At 39.9% G+C, this 20,674-nt stretch overlaps 1 protein-coding gene across 17 annotated transcripts in view; it reads left to right on the top strand.

Annotated features, from left to right (window-relative positions):
- ANK2 (ankyrin 2) overlaps positions 1 to 20,674 on the top strand; it is a 585,830-nt gene that overhangs the window by 469,847 nt on the left and 95,309 nt on the right. For 11 of the 17 annotated variants that reach the window (XM_024993485.2, XM_024993494.2, XM_059887688.1 and 8 more), the window contains 7 exons: positions 438 to 635; positions 4,300 to 4,398; positions 4,947 to 5,045; positions 11,094 to 11,291; positions 15,670 to 15,768; positions 16,778 to 16,876; positions 20,484 to 20,582. In XM_024993485.2, the coding sequence (XP_024849253.1) occupies positions 438 to 635; positions 4,300 to 4,398; positions 4,947 to 5,045; positions 11,094 to 11,291; positions 15,670 to 15,768; positions 16,778 to 16,876; positions 20,484 to 20,582 (891 nt within the window). The remainder of the gene's footprint in view (positions 1 to 437; positions 636 to 4,299; positions 4,399 to 4,946; positions 5,046 to 11,093; positions 11,292 to 15,669; positions 15,769 to 16,777; positions 16,877 to 20,483; positions 20,583 to 20,674) is intronic. The other 6 variants (XM_024993497.2, XM_024993498.2, XM_024993496.2 and 3 more) reach the window with 1 other exon arrangement.

The raw sequence follows: 20,674 nt of genomic DNA, 5'->3' as shown, positions 1-20,674 counted from the left end.
TTTTCCCAGCATCCTTTGTTCTTTTTCTCTTGATTCGGTTCCCAGAATACTGTCTCTTGGTGAAAGCTTTTGGATGAGAATCTAGGTCTTAGGACTTCTGGACTACATTTCTTTCTTATTCAGAACCATAAGCTGGTTTATATTTAAACATCAGTGAGGGCTGAAGCCTTAATGAATTGAGAAGCATTTTGGCATGTACAGAAAACGATGACCAAGTTCATGGAAATATCTACTTTTAAAAAATTTGAGGAAGAGTTTGTGACCAAACAGGTCATTCTGTAACAAGATATAAACTGTGGTCAGAGTTGAAATAATTTCCTTTGGGGTAGAGGTTCCTAGAGATTCCGAGGAGACATCATGAAACATCTGGGTAAAATGCACTATTGGTAAAGTTCGGTGTATCCTGGCACTAACTTTTTACTTGACTTGAGTTGTAGGAGGAACAGACGCCTTTGCATATTGCCTCCCGCCTGGGTAAGACAGAAATTGTTCAGCTGCTTCTGCAACATATGGCTCATCCAGATGCGGCCACTACAAATGGGTACACGCCGTTGCATATCTCTGCAAGGGAAGGACAGGTGGACGTGGCCTCGGTCCTCCTGGAAGCGGGGGCAGCCCACTCCTTGGCTACCAAGGTAAGAGGGGTGGCTTCATGCCGACGTGGACCGGGAGCAGCCCTGAGTCACAGAGGCAGGGAGGGCGGAGCTCCTGTCAGCCTCCCACTTACTTCTTTCTCTTTGAATGTTTGAGATTCATTTTCTAGATGACCAAGGGGGATTTTGAGATTACGTATAGTATCTTCAATAAAGAGGGCTGGATTTTCTTCTCCTAATTTAATGCTGGTGTTATTTCTAGAACTTTATTATTATTATTTTGGCCAGGCTGTCTGGCTTGTGGGATCTTAGTTCCCTGACCAGGAATCAAACCTGGGCTCCCTGTGGTGGGAATGTGGCGTCCTAACCACTGGATTGCCAGGGAATTCCCCCTAGAACTTTAATTAAGATGATTTCCATAAAGCAGGGGCTACATTCTCTTCACTTTCCATGGTAAAATCTGTAATATATTGCCACGAGGAAAAAAAAATACTATTCCCAAATAACATTGAGCTAGTATTCCTAGTGAGGAAAAGAACACTTCATTAGACTAGCAGTACTGTATTTGTTACGAGTTAAGAGTTTGTCAAGAGTATCACCTAGAAGTTCACTTTACTTAATCTTGCATTTTCCCAACCTTGGTGTCAGTGATCACGCCTTTTCTGGTTTCTGCTTAACCAGCTCACAGTGGTTAAACAGAAGTGGGCTGCAGAATCACACTTTATTAGTCACTATTGTCTAATAGAAAATTAGACAATTTTAATCTAATTCTAATTTAAGTAGAAAAGTAGATTTTCTAAAGAAAATCCGTATCACAGAATTTTACTTGTGTTCCAAGTTTAATGCTAGGGCAGACAAATTTTTTTCCACTTGACGCATTGTGTTTGAGATACACTATTTGAATGTGACTTAGAATGAAACATGAACACAATTTACTGGAGCAAAAGAAATGAACTAGTCCAGAAGAGGAGAATGAGCCGTGTTACAGCCTACAACAACTGAATTGTTTGCAGGGCAAAATAATTCCGACAAGTCCAACAGTGATTCAGATTGTAAAGAGACACCTTCAATTTGCTCATAATAAGTAGACATAAATACAACCTCTGAGAGAGAAGGAAGTTTTCAAGTATAAACTGAAGTATTGCGGTGGCTTCTGTCCTCTTAGCAGTAGAAGCAGTCCACTATCCATTGTGACCTACATGGTTGCCTATGACTGCAAAACATGTTTTGATGTAAGAAACTGTTAGTTATTCAAATGCTGAAATCTAAAGGGTTGAAAGTATTTTTAATTTTTTTAAAATCATAAACAAGAAAAAGCATGTTTGATTCTTGAACACTGAGGAGGTTCAGGGCACCCACGATTCATGCAGTTGAAAATATTCATGTAACTTGTAGTCTGTCTTCACATCCGCACTTCCTCTGTATCCTGGTTTCTTCCATATCCATTGTGCAGCCTTGCTAAGTCGCTCAGTGGTGTCCGACTCTGTGCAGCCCCATAGACGGCAGCCCATTAGGCTCCTCTGTCCCTGGGATTCTCCAGGCAAGAACACTGGAGTGGGTTGCCATGTCCTTCTCCAATGCATGAAAGTAAAAAGGGAAAGTGAAGTCGCTCAGTCGTGTCCAACTCCTAGCGACCCCATGGACTGCAGCCCACTAGGCTCCTCCGTCCATGGATTTTCCAGGCAAGAGTACTGGAGTGGGGTGCCACTGATTCAGCCAGATGCACACTGTGCAGTACCATAGTATTTGCCATTGAAAAAAATCTGCATATAAGTGAACTCCCACAGTGCAAACCCATTTTATTCAAGGGTCAGCTCCATAATAATAATAAGAATAGCAGCAATAGCAACCCAAGAAAGGTTGGGTGATTGTCTCCTCAGACGAAGGTGATAAATAAATGAAATTCAGATATGCAAAATACAGAAATAGGGAACAAAATATAGTCCCTTGTCTTTCAAAGATTTTTAGAATTAAAGTCACTTCAGTCGTGTCCGACTCTGTGCGACCCCGTAGACGGCAGCCCACCAGGCTCCCCCGTCCCTGCGATTCTCCAGGAAAGCACACTGGAGTGGGTTGCCATTTCATTCTCCAATGCATGAAAGTGAAAAGTGAAAGTGAAGTCGCTCAGTTGTATCTGACTCTTAGCGACCCCATGGACTGCAGCCTACCAGGCTCCTCCATCCATGGGATTTCCCAGGCAAGAGCACTGGAGTGGGGTGCCATTGCCTTCTCCATTATTAAAGCTATGTGAGTGTTTATAAATATCAGAGGGCAAGTGAAATCCTGATGCGATTAACATAGGGGAAGAAGGAAAATGTGTGACTCGAGAGATTTTCCACCCTCTATTTTGTGATTCTATAGTAAAGATTCTATGTAGTCTTGTCTAATAATAGTTTCCAAATTTATAAAGGGGCTGGATCACTATTCCAGCAAGACTTTAAGGATAAAAGTTTATTTTTTTTCTTCTTTACCACGTGGTTTATACTTCACCCTGGGGGTCACCCCGGTCATTGTGTGTAGGGAGGAGAGTATTAATAACATATGTTGGCTTAAATGGATTTCTTATATTCTTCCCACACTTGCAAAAAGCAGATTTACTTTCCTCCAAAGACTAACTAGTACCTAAGGTTCAAAAAAAGCAAAAAGAAAAAAAGACATCTTAAAAATAATTTGTATAGTGATACCGTGAGAAAGCAGTGTTGTTTCTTGAGGGATGTTCTGTATTCTGTATTCTGAGGGCCTAAGTGCTCTGGAGGATAGAGCATATCTTAGACCACTTAACCCAGGCATGTTTGTTGTGTGTGTTTTGCAAGCCCTGGTCAGCTTTAGAGTCCTCCCACGCCCACCCCAGTGCCAAAAGAGCATGTGGTTAGACTGTCTGGCCAATAGGATGGATTTGAGATCATGATGTAGGAGCTGTGCCATCCTAGAGATCTGAGTCCAGGAACTTGGCTATATTTGTAACACACTGCTAATTACAGAGTGACGTGGATTAGGCACACGAGACATTGAATCTGTATATACAAACGTGTAGGAAAGCAACAGTTAGTCTGGTGTTAATCAGCTCAATAGAATGCCAGAAGTAAAGCGTATTTTCCAAAAGGTATTAGATAAAGTGTGGGTCTTCTGAGAAAAGGGATAACATTCAGGAGGAGAGGTGGTTTTTAAGGTGAACACTTTTTGTTCTGTCCACCATTTATCTTGCTATTTCTGCAGAAAATGCAATCAACTGAATCACAAATCACTTGTTTTTTTATCATGACTGCTAAAATACCCTAAACCTTAAATGAAGAAATTTGGAATTCAGGTATTATAAAAAGAATAGGAAAAAAGAGTCTGGACAGAAGGCACTATTGTTTTAATCCTGTTAATTTTAGAGGTAAGAAAAATACAGGATTTTTTTTTTTCCACTCACAGATCAGAGCCATTTTACTGACCCTTGCACATTCCAAGCCTATAAGGTCCAATTTCAGTCTCGAAGCCCTCAAAATAAGATTTCTTTTGTCAAGTCTGTCAAGCCAAACTCTTGCTTGTTAAATTTCATTCCTTATTCTAGTCCTCATTTATGACTAACAGATTTAATGTTTCCAGTATTTTTCCCAAGTGGAGAATCAACATAGTTTGCTTAATAGGTTTTGTTAAAAGGATTTTGTTAGCAGTCACAAAGACAAATGCTACATTTTACTTTTGTTCTTCCCATTTTCAGAAGGGTTTTACCCCCTTGCACGTAGCTGCCAAGTATGGGAGCCTGGATGTGGCAAAACTTCTCTTGCAACGCCGTGCTGCCGCAGATTCTGCGGGGAAGGTAAAAGCTTTCAGTAATGCATGTTTGTTCTTAGCCTATAACTCGGTTAATTTCAAAACTTGGGGGATCGCTGTTTCAAGATATTTTTCTCAGTCTTCTGAAAGAAATATCAATGTAATTGTTGAATCTATGCCAAATAGACATGATGCAGGTGTCTATCTGTGACCTATCCACATACATACCGATTCTGAAGGTGTTTAAAAAGGCTGTGTCTCAAACGTGTGTTGATTTAACAACAGGGTCCAGAACTTCTCTATATTAGAAAGAATCCTTGCAATGTTAATGTAATAATTCTTACATGGCATTTTAGACATTTTTTTATGGTGGAATCCAGATGCTCTGTGTTAATTGTAAGCTCAACTGCTCATTTTCAGTTTTAGTTACATTTCTAACCTGAAAATCATGAGATATTTACTTTGATTTTTTCCTATTGACTATATTAATGCATTAACATGAACTTAATCGGTATCATTTTCCATGCATCCTGGCAGCTTTACAGCAGCTAATGCTAATTTCTTAATACTGAAACTTAAACACACCCTTTACAGAATGGCCTTACCCCGCTCCATGTTGCTGCTCACTATGACAACCAGAAGGTGGCGCTGCTGTTACTGGAGAAGGGTGCTTCCCCTCACGCCATGGCCAAGGTGAGGACCACAGAAAGGGCTTACAGGTGTAGGATGTAACTGATCTGACAGCACATGGGAACTGGTTTTTAAACATACGGTATTGTTATAACTGCAACTAGTACTGATAGTAGCTTTTGGTATTAACATTTTTCCCCTTCCATTTGATTCCACAAAACCTTTTAAAATTTTTTACAAGTCAGCAAATATTAAGGAGATGTGCCCAGGAGCCAGGAAAGATGACTCTTACTGCCAGGACTCCGTGTTTTAGACTCAGAAGTATGAGTTTTGACATAAGTTCAGGTTTTTTCTTTTCTCGTATAAACCAAATGTGGTACACCCACCCTTTTATTTGCTCATTTTTTCTGACTCAGAATTTTCATTGTGCTCTATGAAATGCTCTTTGGTTTTTAAATGTTGCATTCTTGTTAACTATAGCATACATCCTTTTAAATTTCTAGTCTAGGAATGCATTTTGGAAGTATGTGTAGCAGCAACTCATAAAAGAGCTCCAACTAAGATTTGAACCTTGGGATGATGTTTCTATCATTTGAGCTGCCTCTTTATTACACTGAAAGTACACATGAATGTCACATAACACCTAACGTCATTATTGTCTGCTGCATTTATTCATTCAGCAGACATATATTGAAAACATGTCAGAGTTTGTTTATTTAAAAAGAAACTATTTATTGTGGTAGAAAAATATTCATGCTATATTAGATGACATAGTAGAGCCACAGCTGTTACTACCTATATGCCAAAGACTTTACGTGCAATATCTCGTTTACTTTCATAATGATCCTGTGAGAGGAGGGTAATTCGATTTTACAGATGAGGAAGTGAGATTTAAATAGGTTAGTTTGCAAGTCCAAAGTTACATGACTAAGAATTGACAGAGCTAGGATTTGATCTCAGACAGTCGGACTTTAGAGCCAGCTCTTAACTACGAGGTCTATTGTATCCCAAAGCATTAGAGAGAGACGTATCCCTCTTCTGGTGTAGCAACGTGTACATATATACTTACATGTCTATATACATTCTACATGTGTAATAAAGTGGAATACTCTATTTAGAAGTTTATTTTGTATAATATTTTGTATATAAAAATGTTATATATGATAAACTATTACACATACTTAAACTTTGTACCCATACCTACATATGTGCCTATATGTGTATGTGTAAATATGTATATACATATTTTATTGTTACAAATATATAGCTTGTGATGTTTATCAAAAGAGCAGGCCATATTTTATTATTGCACATACTATTCTTATTTATAACTCCTTTTCTCTATAATGTCATCAATTCTGCATTTGTCATAAAATGTCTTTCTTCTTACTAGACTATAAACTATTTGAGGACAGTAATCATGTTGTATTCATATTTGTATGTCTCTGAGGTGTCTCATACACGATTATGTAGGTTCTCAATAAATTTTAATGAAAGAATGAAGACTGAGCAACTATCCCAATGGAATAAAAAATACCTGCTCATTTAACATCCCAGTGTTTTTTCCATTAACTTTCTAGGCTGAACATTTTAAACAAAGATATGAAAGACTTTGTCAATACCCAACACAACTCTTTATCTGAACTCTTAATATGTATAAAGAAAGGGTTGTTGTAAAACTAAAATGGATGTTCTCCCCCTACAAGACTCTCAATCTACCAGGGAGAGAAGACCTAACTTATACTGTGTATGGTTTTTCTAAAGAGACAAATATAGCCTTGATCTCTCACCGGACAAAGTGTGGTCCTTACTCAGGAGCAAACATACAGAGTCCCTAAGACTAGGGAGAGCAGCGTCTGCTCCAGGGTTTGCAGTGGGCGGATTTCAGAGGCTCCTCTAGTGTCTTCTGCTCGCCTGCCCCAGCTTGTCAGGGAGCATGACTCCTGTAGCTCTGAGGCTGCTCCAAGAGCCTGCCAGTGGGTGGACCCCAGCCCTGCTTCCACTCTCGACACTCTGCTCACTACAGCGCCCTAACTGCCCCCAAACCCCATCCATCCCCCGACCCCACCCCACCTCACCCCACCCCATCCATCCCCCACCCCACCCCACCCCGCCTGCCACACACACACACACACACACACACACATATAGCTCTGAGGCTGCTCCAAGAGCCTGCCAGTGGGCGGACCCCAGCCCTGCTGCCACTCTCGACACTGCTCACTACAGCGCCCTAACCGCCCCCAAACCCCATCCACCCCCCACCCCACCCCATCCATCCCCCACCCACCCCGCCTGTCACACACATACACAGTCCCTGGGAGCCTGGAACCTCTTTGCTTCTTTCTAGCAAACTCCAGAATCCTTTCTTAGTCTTCATTGGGTTTGTTGTTTTTATTTGGTTCCCCCAAATTTGACTCTATATGGAGTTGGGAGGGCTCTTCAGACTACCAGGTTAAGTATCTGCTGGACAGTCAGACCTCTTATATTGCTACAACTTAGCATTCTCTTTGATCTCTTATGTTGTTTTTTTTTAATTTTTTAAAACCTCTCTGTCCTTCTCTACATGAGTCCCGGATTTTACCTAACCTTGGTAGGTTTACTGATACTTTGCTTAGCTTTGGTAGTCTGTGCTTCAGGACTGGGGAGAGTTGGGGCTGAAGAAAGAAAGCCCACTGCAAAAAAAAGAAAGAAATGTGTAAACTGATAGGATCCACAATAATCTCTGTGCCCTTTTATCCAGTAGAGCCCATGGTTCGAGTGCAGTGTTCTAGATCATGTGGAATGTAAGGGACCTGTGAGAAGGCTTCCAGGAAGAGCTGCTGAATTTCCCGAGCAGCTCAGAGGGAAATGTTCATTGGATCTGAAAAATGCTTCTCTTGACTTGGAGAGAAGGAGACAGTGGGATAACGTAGGGCTGTGTGAGGATCCAGATTTCATGACCACACAGAAGGCCTTTTAAATTCTCAAAGCCCCTTTTCATTTTTCGGGACACTTTGCAGTTAGACTTCAGGAATCTCATAAGAAGCACTTCGTCAGTATGCTGTGCTTCCCTTCAGTGTCTCCCAATTAATGGCAAGTCACCGCTTTTAGTTTCCACCACATGTTGTTCATGAAAAATTCTACCAGAATTGACAAAGAAAAGGAAAGGAAACAGTGTAGGTTCCAGACTGACACTTGTCCCAGAGTTTTGTTAATCTGTTTGTCCTTTTAACCAAGTGTGAGGTTTAAACTTAGGCTGTTATAAGCAAAGTCTGACTTCCTCTGGTTTCTGGTAGTAGCCTCATGTTTCTACCTTTGAGTAGCTTTTAGAGACAAAAAGGAGGTTGAGGATTTTAATTGACCACAAGATTAATATAAGCTGATTTTATTGTTTAAATTAAAGAAAGTAGGGAAAGCCACTAGGCCGTTCAGATCTAACCTAAATCAAACCCCTTATTAATATATAGCAGAGATGATGAGTAAATTCAAGAGATTCGATCTAGTAGACAGAGTGCCTGAGGAACTATGGACTGAGGCCCATAATATTGTACAGGAGGCCATGACCATAACCATTCCATAGAAAAGGAAATGCAAGAAGGCAAAATAGTTGTCTGAGAGGGCTTTACAAATTGCTGAGGAAAGAAGAGAAGTGAAAGGCAAGGGAAAATGGGAGAAATATACCTAACTGAATGGAGAGTTTCTGAGAAGAGCAAGGAGAGATAAGAAGGCCTTCTTAAATGAACAATGCAATGAAATAGAGGAAAACAATAGAATGAGGAAGATGAGACTTCTCTTTAAGAAAACTGGAGATATCATAGAAACATTCCATGCATGAATAGTCATGATAAAGGACAGAAGCGGTAAGGACCTAAAGGAAGCAGAAGAGATTAAGAAGAGGTGGCAAGAATACACAGAAGAACTATATATAAGATAGGTCTCAATGACCCAGATAACCACAATGGTATGATCACTCACCTAGAGCTAGACATCTTGGAGTGTGAAGTCTAGTGGGCCTTAGGAAGTATCACTATGAACAAAGCTAGAATGTGTTCCAGCTTTGATGGAATTCCATCAAATGATGGAATTCCAGCTGAGCTATTTCAAATCCTAAAAGATGATGCTGTGAAAGTGCTGCACTCAATATGTTAGCAAATTTGGAAAACTCAGCACGGCCACAGGACTGGAAAAGGTCAGTTTTTATTCCAATCCCAAAGAAGGGCAATGCCAAAAAATGTTCAAACTGCCATACAGTTGTCCTCATTTCACATACTAGCAAGATAATGCTCAAAATCCCTTAAGCTAGGCTTTGAGTATGTGAACTTAGAGCTTCCAGATATACAGGTTGGATTTAGAAAAGCAGAAGAACCGGAGATCAAATTGCCAACATCCATTGGATCATGGAGAAAGCATGGGAATTCCAGAAAAAACATCTACTTCTGCTTCATTGACTATGTGAAAGCTTTTGACTGTGTGGACCACAACAAACTGGACGTTCTTAAAGAGATGGGAATATCAGATCACTTTACCTGTCTCCTGAGAAATGTGTATTTGGGTCAAGAAGCAACAGTTAGAACTGGACATGGAACAACAGACTGGTTCAAAATTATGAAAGGAGTATGACAAGGCTGTATATTATCACTATGCTTAACTTATATGCAGAGTACATCATGTGAAATGCCAGACTGCATAAATCACAAGCTGGAATCAAGATTTCTGGGAGAAATATCAACAATCTCAGAAATGCAGATGATACTACTCTAATGGTAGAAAGTGAAGAGGAGCTAAAGAGCCTCTTAATGAAAAGGTGAAAGAGGAGAGTGGAAAAGCTGGCTTGAAACTCAACATTTAAAAGATCATGGCATCTGGTGCCATCACTTCATGGCCAGGAGAGAAAAGAAAGAAAGTGAAAACAGAGACAGACTTTGTTTTCTTGGGCTCCAAAACCACTTCTCACAGTGCCTGCAGCCGGAAAGTTAAAAGACTCTTGCTTCTTAGAAGGAAGACTTGGACAAACCTAGACAGAGTATTATAAAGCAGAGACATCACTTTGCTGACAAAAGTCCATATAGTCAAAGTTATGGCTTTTCCAGTAATCATGTCCAGATGTGAGAGTTGGACCATAAAGAATGCTGAGCACTAAAGAATTGATGCTTTTGAATTGTGGAACTGTGGAAGACTCTTAGACTCCTGAGTCTCTTGGATAGCAAGGATATCAAACCAGTCAATCCTGAATATTCATTGGAAGGACTGATGCTGAAGCTGAAGCAGCAATACTTTGTCCATTTGAGGCCAAGAGCCAACTCACTGGAAAAGACCCTGAGGCTGGGAAAGATTGAAGGCAAAAGGAGAAGAGGGTGGCAGAGGATGAGATGGTTAGATAGCATCACTGACTCAATGGACATGAATTTGAGCAAACTCCTGGAGATGGTGAAGGACAGGGAGGCCTGGTGTGCTACAGTCCATGGGGTTGCAAAGAGTTGGATGTGACTTAGCGAGTGAACAATAACAACAGAAATCTTTTTCACCACACCACACACACTGCCTGGCTATGGTAGGCACATACTAAATAGTTGTTAAATGATTAAAACGTACACTCCAACTAGAAGCACATTAGTAGGGGTGTTATAACAAGATCATGGGAATAATGTTGTTTTATTCTGTTATTAAAATCATATCTAAAGTATATTAACAAACTAGAGTCAGTCCAGAGCAGGTCCTCCTCAGTGGAGAACTCTAGAAATGGGGCTTCTGTCAGGAATAGTGGAAGGAATGGGAAATTTAACCTGAAAAAGAGAAGACTAAAGGGAGATATGAAAACCATCTCCAGGTATTTAAAGGACGGTGATGTAGACGAGGAATCTGGCTTGTTGTTCTTCAGGAGCAGCATTATGATGGGGAGATTCTAAGCTTTGGGGCTTTTGTGTCTATATCTGTCTTATAAATATAGTAGAATGGTTTGCAAAGATTTGGGCGTTATTGGACTGAAACTTATGATGAGCAAGAATTTGGATTTCTTATAACCTTACTTTTTAACTTTTCTATTGATTAGAGAATCTTATTTCCATTAGGCATACATCAGGGCGATTGCTAAGCTTACAACATAGGTGTGTTTTTTTGTTTTTATTTTTTTAGAATGGCTACACTCCTTTACATATTGCTGCCAAGAAGAATCAAATGCAGATAGCTTCCACACTCCTGAGCTACGGAGCAGAGACGAACATCGTGACAAAGCAAGGAGTCACTCCACTCCATCTGGCCTCGCAGGAGGGACACACGGATATGGTCACCTTGCTTCTGGATAAGGGAGCCAATATCCACATGTCAACCAAGGTATTCCAGTTTGGCCTCTTGCTTTCAATGTAAATAGAAACCAATCTAAGACAATTTGAAACAAAAAGGGGGCATGTATTGGAGAGAAACAGGGATGTCTTATAGAATTCAAGGGTAGCAAAGGAGTCAAGCCTTATGAGGGGCTGGAAAATCAGAAGGAAGTGAGGGGCGAGGCTCACAGACTCTGCCTGGAGGGCTGTCTGGTTGTGTCTTGACTTTTCTGGCAAGTTGGTGTCATTTTCCTCTCTCTGTGCGCCTGCTCCCTTTGCTTCTCTGTCTGTGACCAGAGAGGCTATCCTGTTGCTCCCAAGAGTTAGTATCACCGCAGCTCAAGCAGCTGTCCAGATTGCTATAGAACCTGCTGGCCCTACTTCCAGATTCCAGAGAGAGAGGAGAGTTGGCTGTTTCATCTGGGGCCCAGTCCAAACACTTGCTTCTAAGCTGTTGTTCTGTGCCTGCCACCCAAGTCATTCTCAGCGGGACTGAGCATCAGAGGCACCTGTTGATCAGTATCGGGGAACTCAGTAAAATAATGATTTCTGCTTAGCTTGGGTGGTTATGGTGGTGGTCAGAGAATCAGTGTTTTTAATAAAGCATCTCTCCAGAGAATAGCCTTTGTGGACAAGTGTATTAACTATAATAGAACAAGTCAGGGACATGTCGGAAAAATATATTAAAATTTTTGCAAGTACATGCCAGTCTTTGTCCATATATATCTATAACCCTGTCTATTTATGTATCTTATCTTTTTTTTAACACTTCTTTGTACTCCATTGGAACCAGCTGCTGAGAAACAAAAATATTGGAGCCTGTTTATAAGTTAGCTCATTGTTTACATCTTCTGATGCTTTTTTTTAACACATGGTGTGGGTTTAGTGAAAGTTAAGTTTCTTAGAATTTCCCACAAATAAACAAATAAGATACTTTCCACATCTCACTGTTGAGTTAATTATTACTTTTGGAGACTCAATTATAACTTGGTCGTAATATTTGTAAATAGGTTATGTAGCTTATGTCCTTTAGAAAGAGCTGTGAAAAAGACAGGTTGTCTTGACTGCCTCCAGAGTCCTGTTCTGTACCTTAATCACTCAGAAGTGTTCCAGTACATTCCTTGCCCTTATGCATTTCTCTCTTCTCTATCAAAAGGCCTCAGAGATCCTTTTTTAAAGTATGGTGAGACTAATTATAGGCTTAACCCTCCAAAAGATATTTGCATTTTTAACAAGAATGAACATGATGACGCTTTACGGTGAAATTCAGTGTGTCAGCCAGACAATCCTTAAAGTCTGGGGCATGGATTTCCTTGTGATTGTTAAAATCATGGGACTCAGGTGGTCTGTGAGCTCCCTGGGGACAGTCTCATCATGAAACCAGTGGTAGAATATTTCATTTTACATCAGTACACAAATGAGTCATATGTTTATTGTCCATTAAAAACAAATCTTCATTTGAAAATAAACACAAGAAATCCATAAACGAATCATGCAAAAATTTGAGTAGAATTGACATTTCATGAAACTGATCACACTGTGCTTCTGATGGGGTAATTTTTAATTCATAAAAATGGCACACACATATATGTAGAATCAGTTTGCTATGTCCTCCCTGATGGTATTCTTTTAAACATATTACTTCTTTTGAGACAATTTTAGCAGTCAACAAATACTTAGTGAGTATTTTTGAATATTTTTTCCACTCAGCAATGGAGAAAAATATTCCATTTGAACCACAAAGTATTTATGTTATCTGTATAACATGATTTCAATATTGGGTGGTTTCCTAAAGATCAATGATGATGTATTTGTTACTGGAGTAAAACTTCAGTAAATATGTTAAGATATATCTGAATAACAATATGATATTGAAAAATATAATCTTGCCTTTTGGTTGGTGTTATTTATATTATAAATTATAATAAATTTATATGAAATAAATATAGGAAAATGCAACTGTGAAGGTATCTTAGATAATAAGCAAAGCTGATAATAAATTTCCCATTGCTTTTTGAAACTACATATATTCTTTATCTATTTAAGACCAACTAAAGTCAGGGACTTCCTGGTGGTCTGGTGGTTAAGAATCCATGCTTCCACTGAAGGGCGCATGGGTTCAATCCCTGGTTTGAGAACTAAGATCTCTCATGCCACTCAGTGTGGCCAAAAAGAAAGGTCAACTAAAATCAACTAATATGCTCTAAGTGACTATTCCTTAATAAGAACTATAATACAGAAATAGATATTTCATTCCTTATCCAATCACCCATCTAATAAAGCAACCAATTGTAGAGTCTGCCAGTACATCTTAGGAAATAGATTACTTTTTTTTTAAATAGATTATTTTTTTTTGAAAAGAACTCTTTCAACATTTTCTGTTTTCTTAATTTATTAGGAAGGTTTACATAATTTAGGCATGAAAATTTACCATAATAAACTGTAGAGGATTTTAACAGTAGTTGTTAGTTTGCCATCTTATATTGTAAAAAATCCATTCTGCAAATAATGTAGAAATCAGCATGTACATTTGAAATGCCATTAAAGATGCCTTTGAGACATCTGATGATTACTTCATTTAATGATCACTTCAGTAACATTTTCAAAAGACTGATTATTTCTAAGGAGAAATAATTTTGTTTTCTATTTTAATATAGAGAATAACAGTATGAAGAAAAATCTGCTTTGTCCTAATATTCATAATGTTTATACTTTAGAACTATATACTATTTGTTTAGGAATGATAACATTTTAATGCAGAAGGGTGTATCTTCCATCTCATTCTTATGGTTTATGAAACTCAAAGCTGAGCTCAGCCAGAACTCTAAGAATTAAAAGGCCTCAGACTCTTAAACATAAAGCCCTTTCTCTAGTTGGAGAATCTTTTTCTTTTTTTTTTCTCTATAAATACTACTTCGATTTTTTAAAGGTCAGAGAACTTGTCAGTTTATAGAAGTAACACCATGGCTAGAGAGCATGAATTTTGAAGAACATGGTTTAGATTTCTCAACCCAAGCAGACTGTAGGAGAGCCGGCCTGCAGGCCATGGTTGAGACGCTTTGATTGGCTATGAACTCGGGGAGTGGGCGTGCCAACTCAGAGGACAAGTAGGATACCGCAGCATGCAGATGCAAGATGCACCGGGAGAGGAGAAATACACTAGGTGTTTGAACAATAACAGCAGGAGATGAACATGTGGTATGAATATCCTGTTAGCTGGAATTTAAGTTCTAAAAGGGCAGAGGCTTTTGTTCACTGATGTATTCAAGTGTCTAGGACACTTCCTGGCATATGAGAGGTACTCAAAAAACACGTTTTAAACGTACAAGTGATTTAGGTTTTAAAGATACCCTTTAAATTTCAGTTTTGCTTGATGGGAGATACTTGCATATGTAGTGAGGCTGTCAGATTGTGGCACTGACTGAATAAATCACTTTTCCCTCCTTTCTCTATTCTTTCATTAATTCTTAACTGTACTTTATTTGCATGCCTAATTACTTAAAATAATTACTTGATGTACATATGCCAGGAAATTTACATATAACTGGCCAAATATATGGTGTGATATATGAGTGATCGGGTCACTATTTAGCACTTAGGTAAATCCCTAAAATAGTATTCTGTCTTTGGGTGCTGGAGAAATTTATTCTGAACTCATTTCCTGTAACTCTGGATGTTTTTTACATTGATGTGATGTTTTATTGATGAAAATATACATTATTGCTGCAGTTATAAAGTAGAAATAGTAATTGGTTGCGGAGAAGGCAATGGCAACCCACTCCAGTACTCTTGCCTGGAAGATCCCATGGATGGAGGGGCCTGGTAGGCTGCAGTCCATGGCGTCGAGAGGAGTCAGACACGACTGAGCGACTTCACTTTCACTTTTCACTTTCATGCATTGGAGAAGGAAATGGCAACCCACTCCAGTGTTCTTGCCTGGAGAATCCCAGGGACGGAGAGCCTGGTGGGCTGCAGTCTGTGGGGTCGCACAGAGTCGGATACGACTGAAGTGACTTAGCAGCAGCAGCAGCAGCAGCAATTGGTTGATCAATTATTCAAGTGAATAAATAGATTCAGCAGGAGAATCAGAACGGGTTTGAAATGAATGTTGTTTGGAAGCTTATTAGCTGGGTTATTTTAAAGTCTTGCATCATAATATAAGTATCCAATACAGAAAATGTAATTTGAGGGCAGTGTTGATTAGCTTAGAGAGCATGTCTTTGATGGAAAGTTATATTCACTTGGAGGGTTTGTTTTAGATATCAAAAGATGCAGTTTCTAGGGAGCAGTTCTGAATTTTCCAGGATTTTGTTCACTACATGCTATTATAGATGCTACTGTGTATTTTCTTCTTCAAATGTACCCCTTTGCTTTCATTCTCTCCATAGAGTGGACTCACATCTTTACACCTTGCAGCCCAGGAAGATAAAGTGAATGTCGCTGATATTCTCACCAAGCATGGGGCTGACCAGGATGCGCACACAAAGGTAAAGCCAATCACTGTTGATATCGGGACAGGTTCTAACCTGGATGATTCCCAGTAGCCCTCATTCATGTCACCCGAAGTCCAAGTCCCTGCCTCTTCAGATGGCCATTCTGATTCAACTGTGGCTCTCTCTGCTCACAAATATTTAATGGTTCTCCATTTTTACTGGAATCAAGTCAAAATGGATAGCAAAAGATACCAAAGGATTCCAACTTCGCAGGCTTAAGTTTACCCTCTCCCCCTCATCACATCAGAGAAGGCAATGGCACCCCACTCCAGTATTGTTGCCTGGAAAATCCCATGGATGGAGGAACCTGGTGGGCTTCAGTCCATGGGGTCGAGAAGAGTCGGACATGGCTGAGCGACTTCACTTTCACTTTTCGCTTTCATGCATCGGAGAAGGAAATGGCAACCCACTCCAGCGTTTTTGCCTGGAGAATCCCAGGGACAGGGGAGCCTGGTGGGCTGCCGTCTATGGGGTCGCATAGAGTCGGACACAACTGAAGAGACTTAGCAGCAGCAGCAGCAGCAGCCTCATCACATCTGTTAGGCAAAATGACTTCCTTTCTTCTTCCTGTGCCTGCTTGCCTCCATGTCCTTGATTTCTAAACAGCTTTTCTCTCTCTATGTCATTAAATTCTACGAACTCATCTTATTCTCATAGGTGAGCAAAAACAAAAAATTCTGTGTTTTCTGTGCATCTCCTCTGGATCCTATTAGACTCAGTCTCTCTTCCGTGTTTTCAGAGCCTATTATTTGTGTCTTTCTCTTAGCTCTTTGTCAGATTAAGTTGCCCAGTGATGGATCTCCTGTGCTGCATTAAGTTCCTGTGCTCAGGGGTCTGCTCCTGTCCATCTCTATATCCATAGGATGTATATATCATCTGCTAAGTAATATCTGTACAAGCAAATAGAATTTCTACCAATCCTGCCAGAACTGAAGTTCTCCCTAATCCCTCTCCCCTTCAGTTTTAACCACTGGAGTAGTAATTTATTTATTATTCTTTATAGCTTGGTTACACTCCTTTAATTGTGGCCTGTCACTATGGAAACGTGAAAATGGTCAACTTCCTTCTGAAGCAGGGAGCAAATGTCAATGCAAAAACCAAGGTAAAATACTTGTACTCATTTCTGTTTTCTGTAAGCCATTGGTTCAGCCATAGGGACACTTCACTAGCTCACCATAGTTACATATTTTCCTTTTAGTGCTTCTAGTGATTTTGAATAAGCCATGAAGCTTTGTGCAATTGTTTGAGACTTTTCTTTTTAATAACCTTTGACAGCCATGTAGGTCAGCTTCAGAACTACTTCTGTTAGGAAGTTCAAGTAGCTGACAGCGATTTAACAATTCGCTGCAGGATGCAATAGATGCCAGCAAGAACATCTTGATGTTCAGGCCAATTTCCTTTACCTTGTTTCAGAGCCTTGACCCCCTTCCCCCAGCCTTCATCCCGTAGTGAGAAAATACAATTAGGCCGCCTGGACTGCCTGCCTTTCATTTTAATGAACTCTGTCACATTTGGGATACCACGTGGTCGTGCTCAGTGAGGCAGTAATATGGAAGCCTGGGCTGGGAGTTTTCAAGGATAATGTAGAGCTGAGTATGTTTCACACTGTAATCTGAAGGGGTCTATCCTGCAAAGCATGATGGGAACATAACACCACACTTCAGTACATTCAGATTATTTCAAGGGAAGAGAAATGGGTAAAATATTGGTACTATGCATAGTGTAACCTAGGAGCTCCAATGTTTTTAGTCCAAAAATGTATGTAATTGCATCGTTTATGTATCACAGATCCCTAATTTTCAGCTACGTGAGTAGGCGCAAGTAAATTACTATGAGCACATTCAGGATTTTTCAGTCATCATTCAAGATGATACTAATTAGAAACAACAAATTTCAGAAGTTAGCTTTTTCATATCCTCTTTGAAGCATAAACAAAAGCATGTCTATACATAAGTATATTTGTAAGTGAATTAAAGTTATTTTTAAAATTGTACTATTAACATTTGAGATACAAAACTTCTAATCTGACTCGAGCAAGAATGGTGACTGCCTAGTTTCTGAGCAATTCTTGAGTTCTCATGAAACTGTACTTGGAGACATATTTGAAAGCTCCAACATGAGGTCTCCCTCAGGCATTAATGTGTAATACCATTTTGGCTGAGTCAGTTCACATACAAGTACTACACGAAAGACTTTTGGAATCCAGGTATTCTCTTGTAAGGCCTAATGCAGCAATGCAATGAGATTTTGGCAGAACTTGAAAATATTTACTATATTTTTATCTTAGGTGTTTGTTGAAATAGCTATAATATTGAGAAGCCAAACATGTGGTCTGGATAGCATCATTTGTCTCCCTTGGGTTTGATCTGCATTCAAATGGACATCTGGAGAAAAATCTCAGTTTAACTTTCAAGGTTTTTAAAAAGTGAACTATGTAGATTTTACTTGCAATTGGAAGTATCTTTTCATATATCTTCAGAGGAGTGGATTGATCCATACCTCAAAGGACAGTCTTTTAATAAACACTTCAGAATGTTTTCACATAGAATGACACTTTTGGAAGAAATTTAGTTTTCTTCCTCACATCTCATATGTAACCATAGTTACTACATATTGTTTTGTTGCTATGAAAATATGTGTATTTCCTTTACTCTTCAAACATTCATCACTTGGTATAAAAATTTGGAAAAGTTTGTAAAACTTCAGTGTAGTATTTATAAACACAATGGAAAGGAAAAAAAATTTTTAAGAAAAGAAATATTACTTATTTTATGCTCCTGAAATATCCATGGATTGCCTGATTTGAGAGCAGAGTGCCTGTAACAGCTATGTTTTCAGAGTCCCTGAAGTTGATTTATAGTTCCAGGTTTCCTGGAGTCATCCCATTACAGGGATATATAGCAGACAAGGCTGAGCTGATGACATTCCAGTCTGAGAGATCCTCAGACAGACTCTCACACATACGGTACATCCCCATGGATGGAAAGGCCCAAGTGAGAGCACAGACGGGATCAAGTGGCACCCTGTGCGGTGCTTTTTTAGAAGTCTTTTAAGTCAAGTAAATTTTAAAGCTCTGGTTGGCTTTACTGAATGATTCATGAAGGGTGGCATCCATCTAGCAAGTAGGGAGGAGTTCCCAAGGAAGACAGAAAGGGAAGGGTTTTTAAATGCTGAACAAGGAAGTCGTAAAAAAAAAAAAAAAAAGGTAACCTATGTATGGCAGACAAAAGGGGTCTCAGTGGCAGACTACCTCATCTTCCTTGTATGCAGGGGCCCCACGTGGCAGATTATCCCCTTGGTGCTGACCAGAAAATTCCTGACTGACCGATTAAGATGACATTTCTGGGGAGGTTGAAGCTTCTGTTAGGTTAGGTATTAAGCCCCAGTGTGGTGGGGTTGCCTGGCATAAGTGACTCTATTTTGGGCCCGTAGTTTTTCTTTTTAACAGCATAGGGATAGTCACTTCATGTAGGCGGGAGAAGCAAATGTTGGTCATGAAGAGGTAGTGACACTGGAAATAGGGGATGTATACTCTTACACGTTTAAGGTATGAATGGGCTACTCAGAACTTAGAGCCCAGGACCCTGGGGTGTGACATATACAGATACATTTTTATCAGGGTGAGGCAGGGAGACAATAAAAAAGTAATCTGATGGTCATTGTCTTCATGATCTTCTACCTCGGATCTGAACCTAGAATGACTGTGAACAAATTACTTAGCCCCGTTATTTTCAGTTTCATCATCTCTGAAATAGGGAGACAAGTATTCATGCATTCACTCATTTGTTCATGAACTCATTTATAAGACACCTGCTGTGTACCAAGCACCCTCATTTTCAGAATGGTAGTAAAGATTAAGAGAATAAATATAAGGTCCAATATCTGGCATAAAATGGGTGCTTAGGACACGACAGCTATTACCGTTTCACTGTGCCTCCAAGGATTCCAGTGCAGTTTGCTTGAATTGATGTCCGCATGCAACCAATCTGTACCACACCTAGAACTCACTAGAGTTCTGAGCAAGATTGGCTTCTCACTAACCTCAATTTTTCACAAATCACAGTTGCAGAACTTTCATCCAAGTGAAAGTTTAGACCAGAATGTTTAAAAGAACCTACTTTTAAAGGAGTTTTTATTTGAAAGTGGGCCACTCAGCTCCCAATGAAGTCTTTTGTTAAGTGTGTACATCTTTGAAGATTTTCTGAAGGGGATAGAAGACTGCAATTTACTGTCACTAGTTTAGAATTCCTAAAGCTAGCCCAGAGGTTAGTGACGCAGGAAGTCACAATGAACAAACTGGTTTGTATGATCCTCCTAAGTTTGAGTTCAACAGTTGATGCTCCCATTTTTCCTAGGGAAGGAGTCACTGTGATAATACTCTTCCTCATTATAATATCTCCTTGCTCAGCATATTCATTGTGAATGCTAATTAGAATGCTAATTGGTGAAAACATAATAATAGTTACCGTTTGGAGTTTGTTGATCTTGCTAATTTTAGAAGCCAGCCTCTTTGTTTAGCGGACCATAAGGTGTGAGGGAGTTGTGCTGCTGAGAAAATGGGTTGCTGGTGATATCTTGCTCCAGAGAAACAGGCCTCCGCGCCGACTTGGGTGTAAATAAGACCAAGAAATTCAAAATGAAGGCTAACTAGTTTTCTTCCTTCTCCCGCACACCCCTGCTGGGTCCGCCGCCGCTGCCGTCGTCTACAGAATGGCTACACGCCTTTGCACCAAGCCGCCCAACAGGGCCACACGCACATCATCAATGTTTTGCTGCAGCACGGGGCCAAGCCCAACGCTACCACCGCGGTAAGGGGGCGCCGGCTGCCCCTCTTTCTCTTTGATTGACTTAGAATCCCCCTTCCCGGGAGCCGCTTGGCGGAGCTGAGTCCCCCAACCCC

This window comes from Bos taurus, chromosome 6, assembly GCF_002263795.3.
Source record: "Bos taurus isolate L1 Dominette 01449 registration number 42190680 breed Hereford chromosome 6, ARS-UCD2.0, whole genome shotgun sequence".
Classification (NCBI taxonomy): Eukaryota; Metazoa; Chordata; class Mammalia; order Artiodactyla; family Bovidae; genus Bos; species Bos taurus.
Note: the sequence above shows the minus strand (reverse complement) of the source record. Positions and strands in the feature narration are given on the sequence as shown.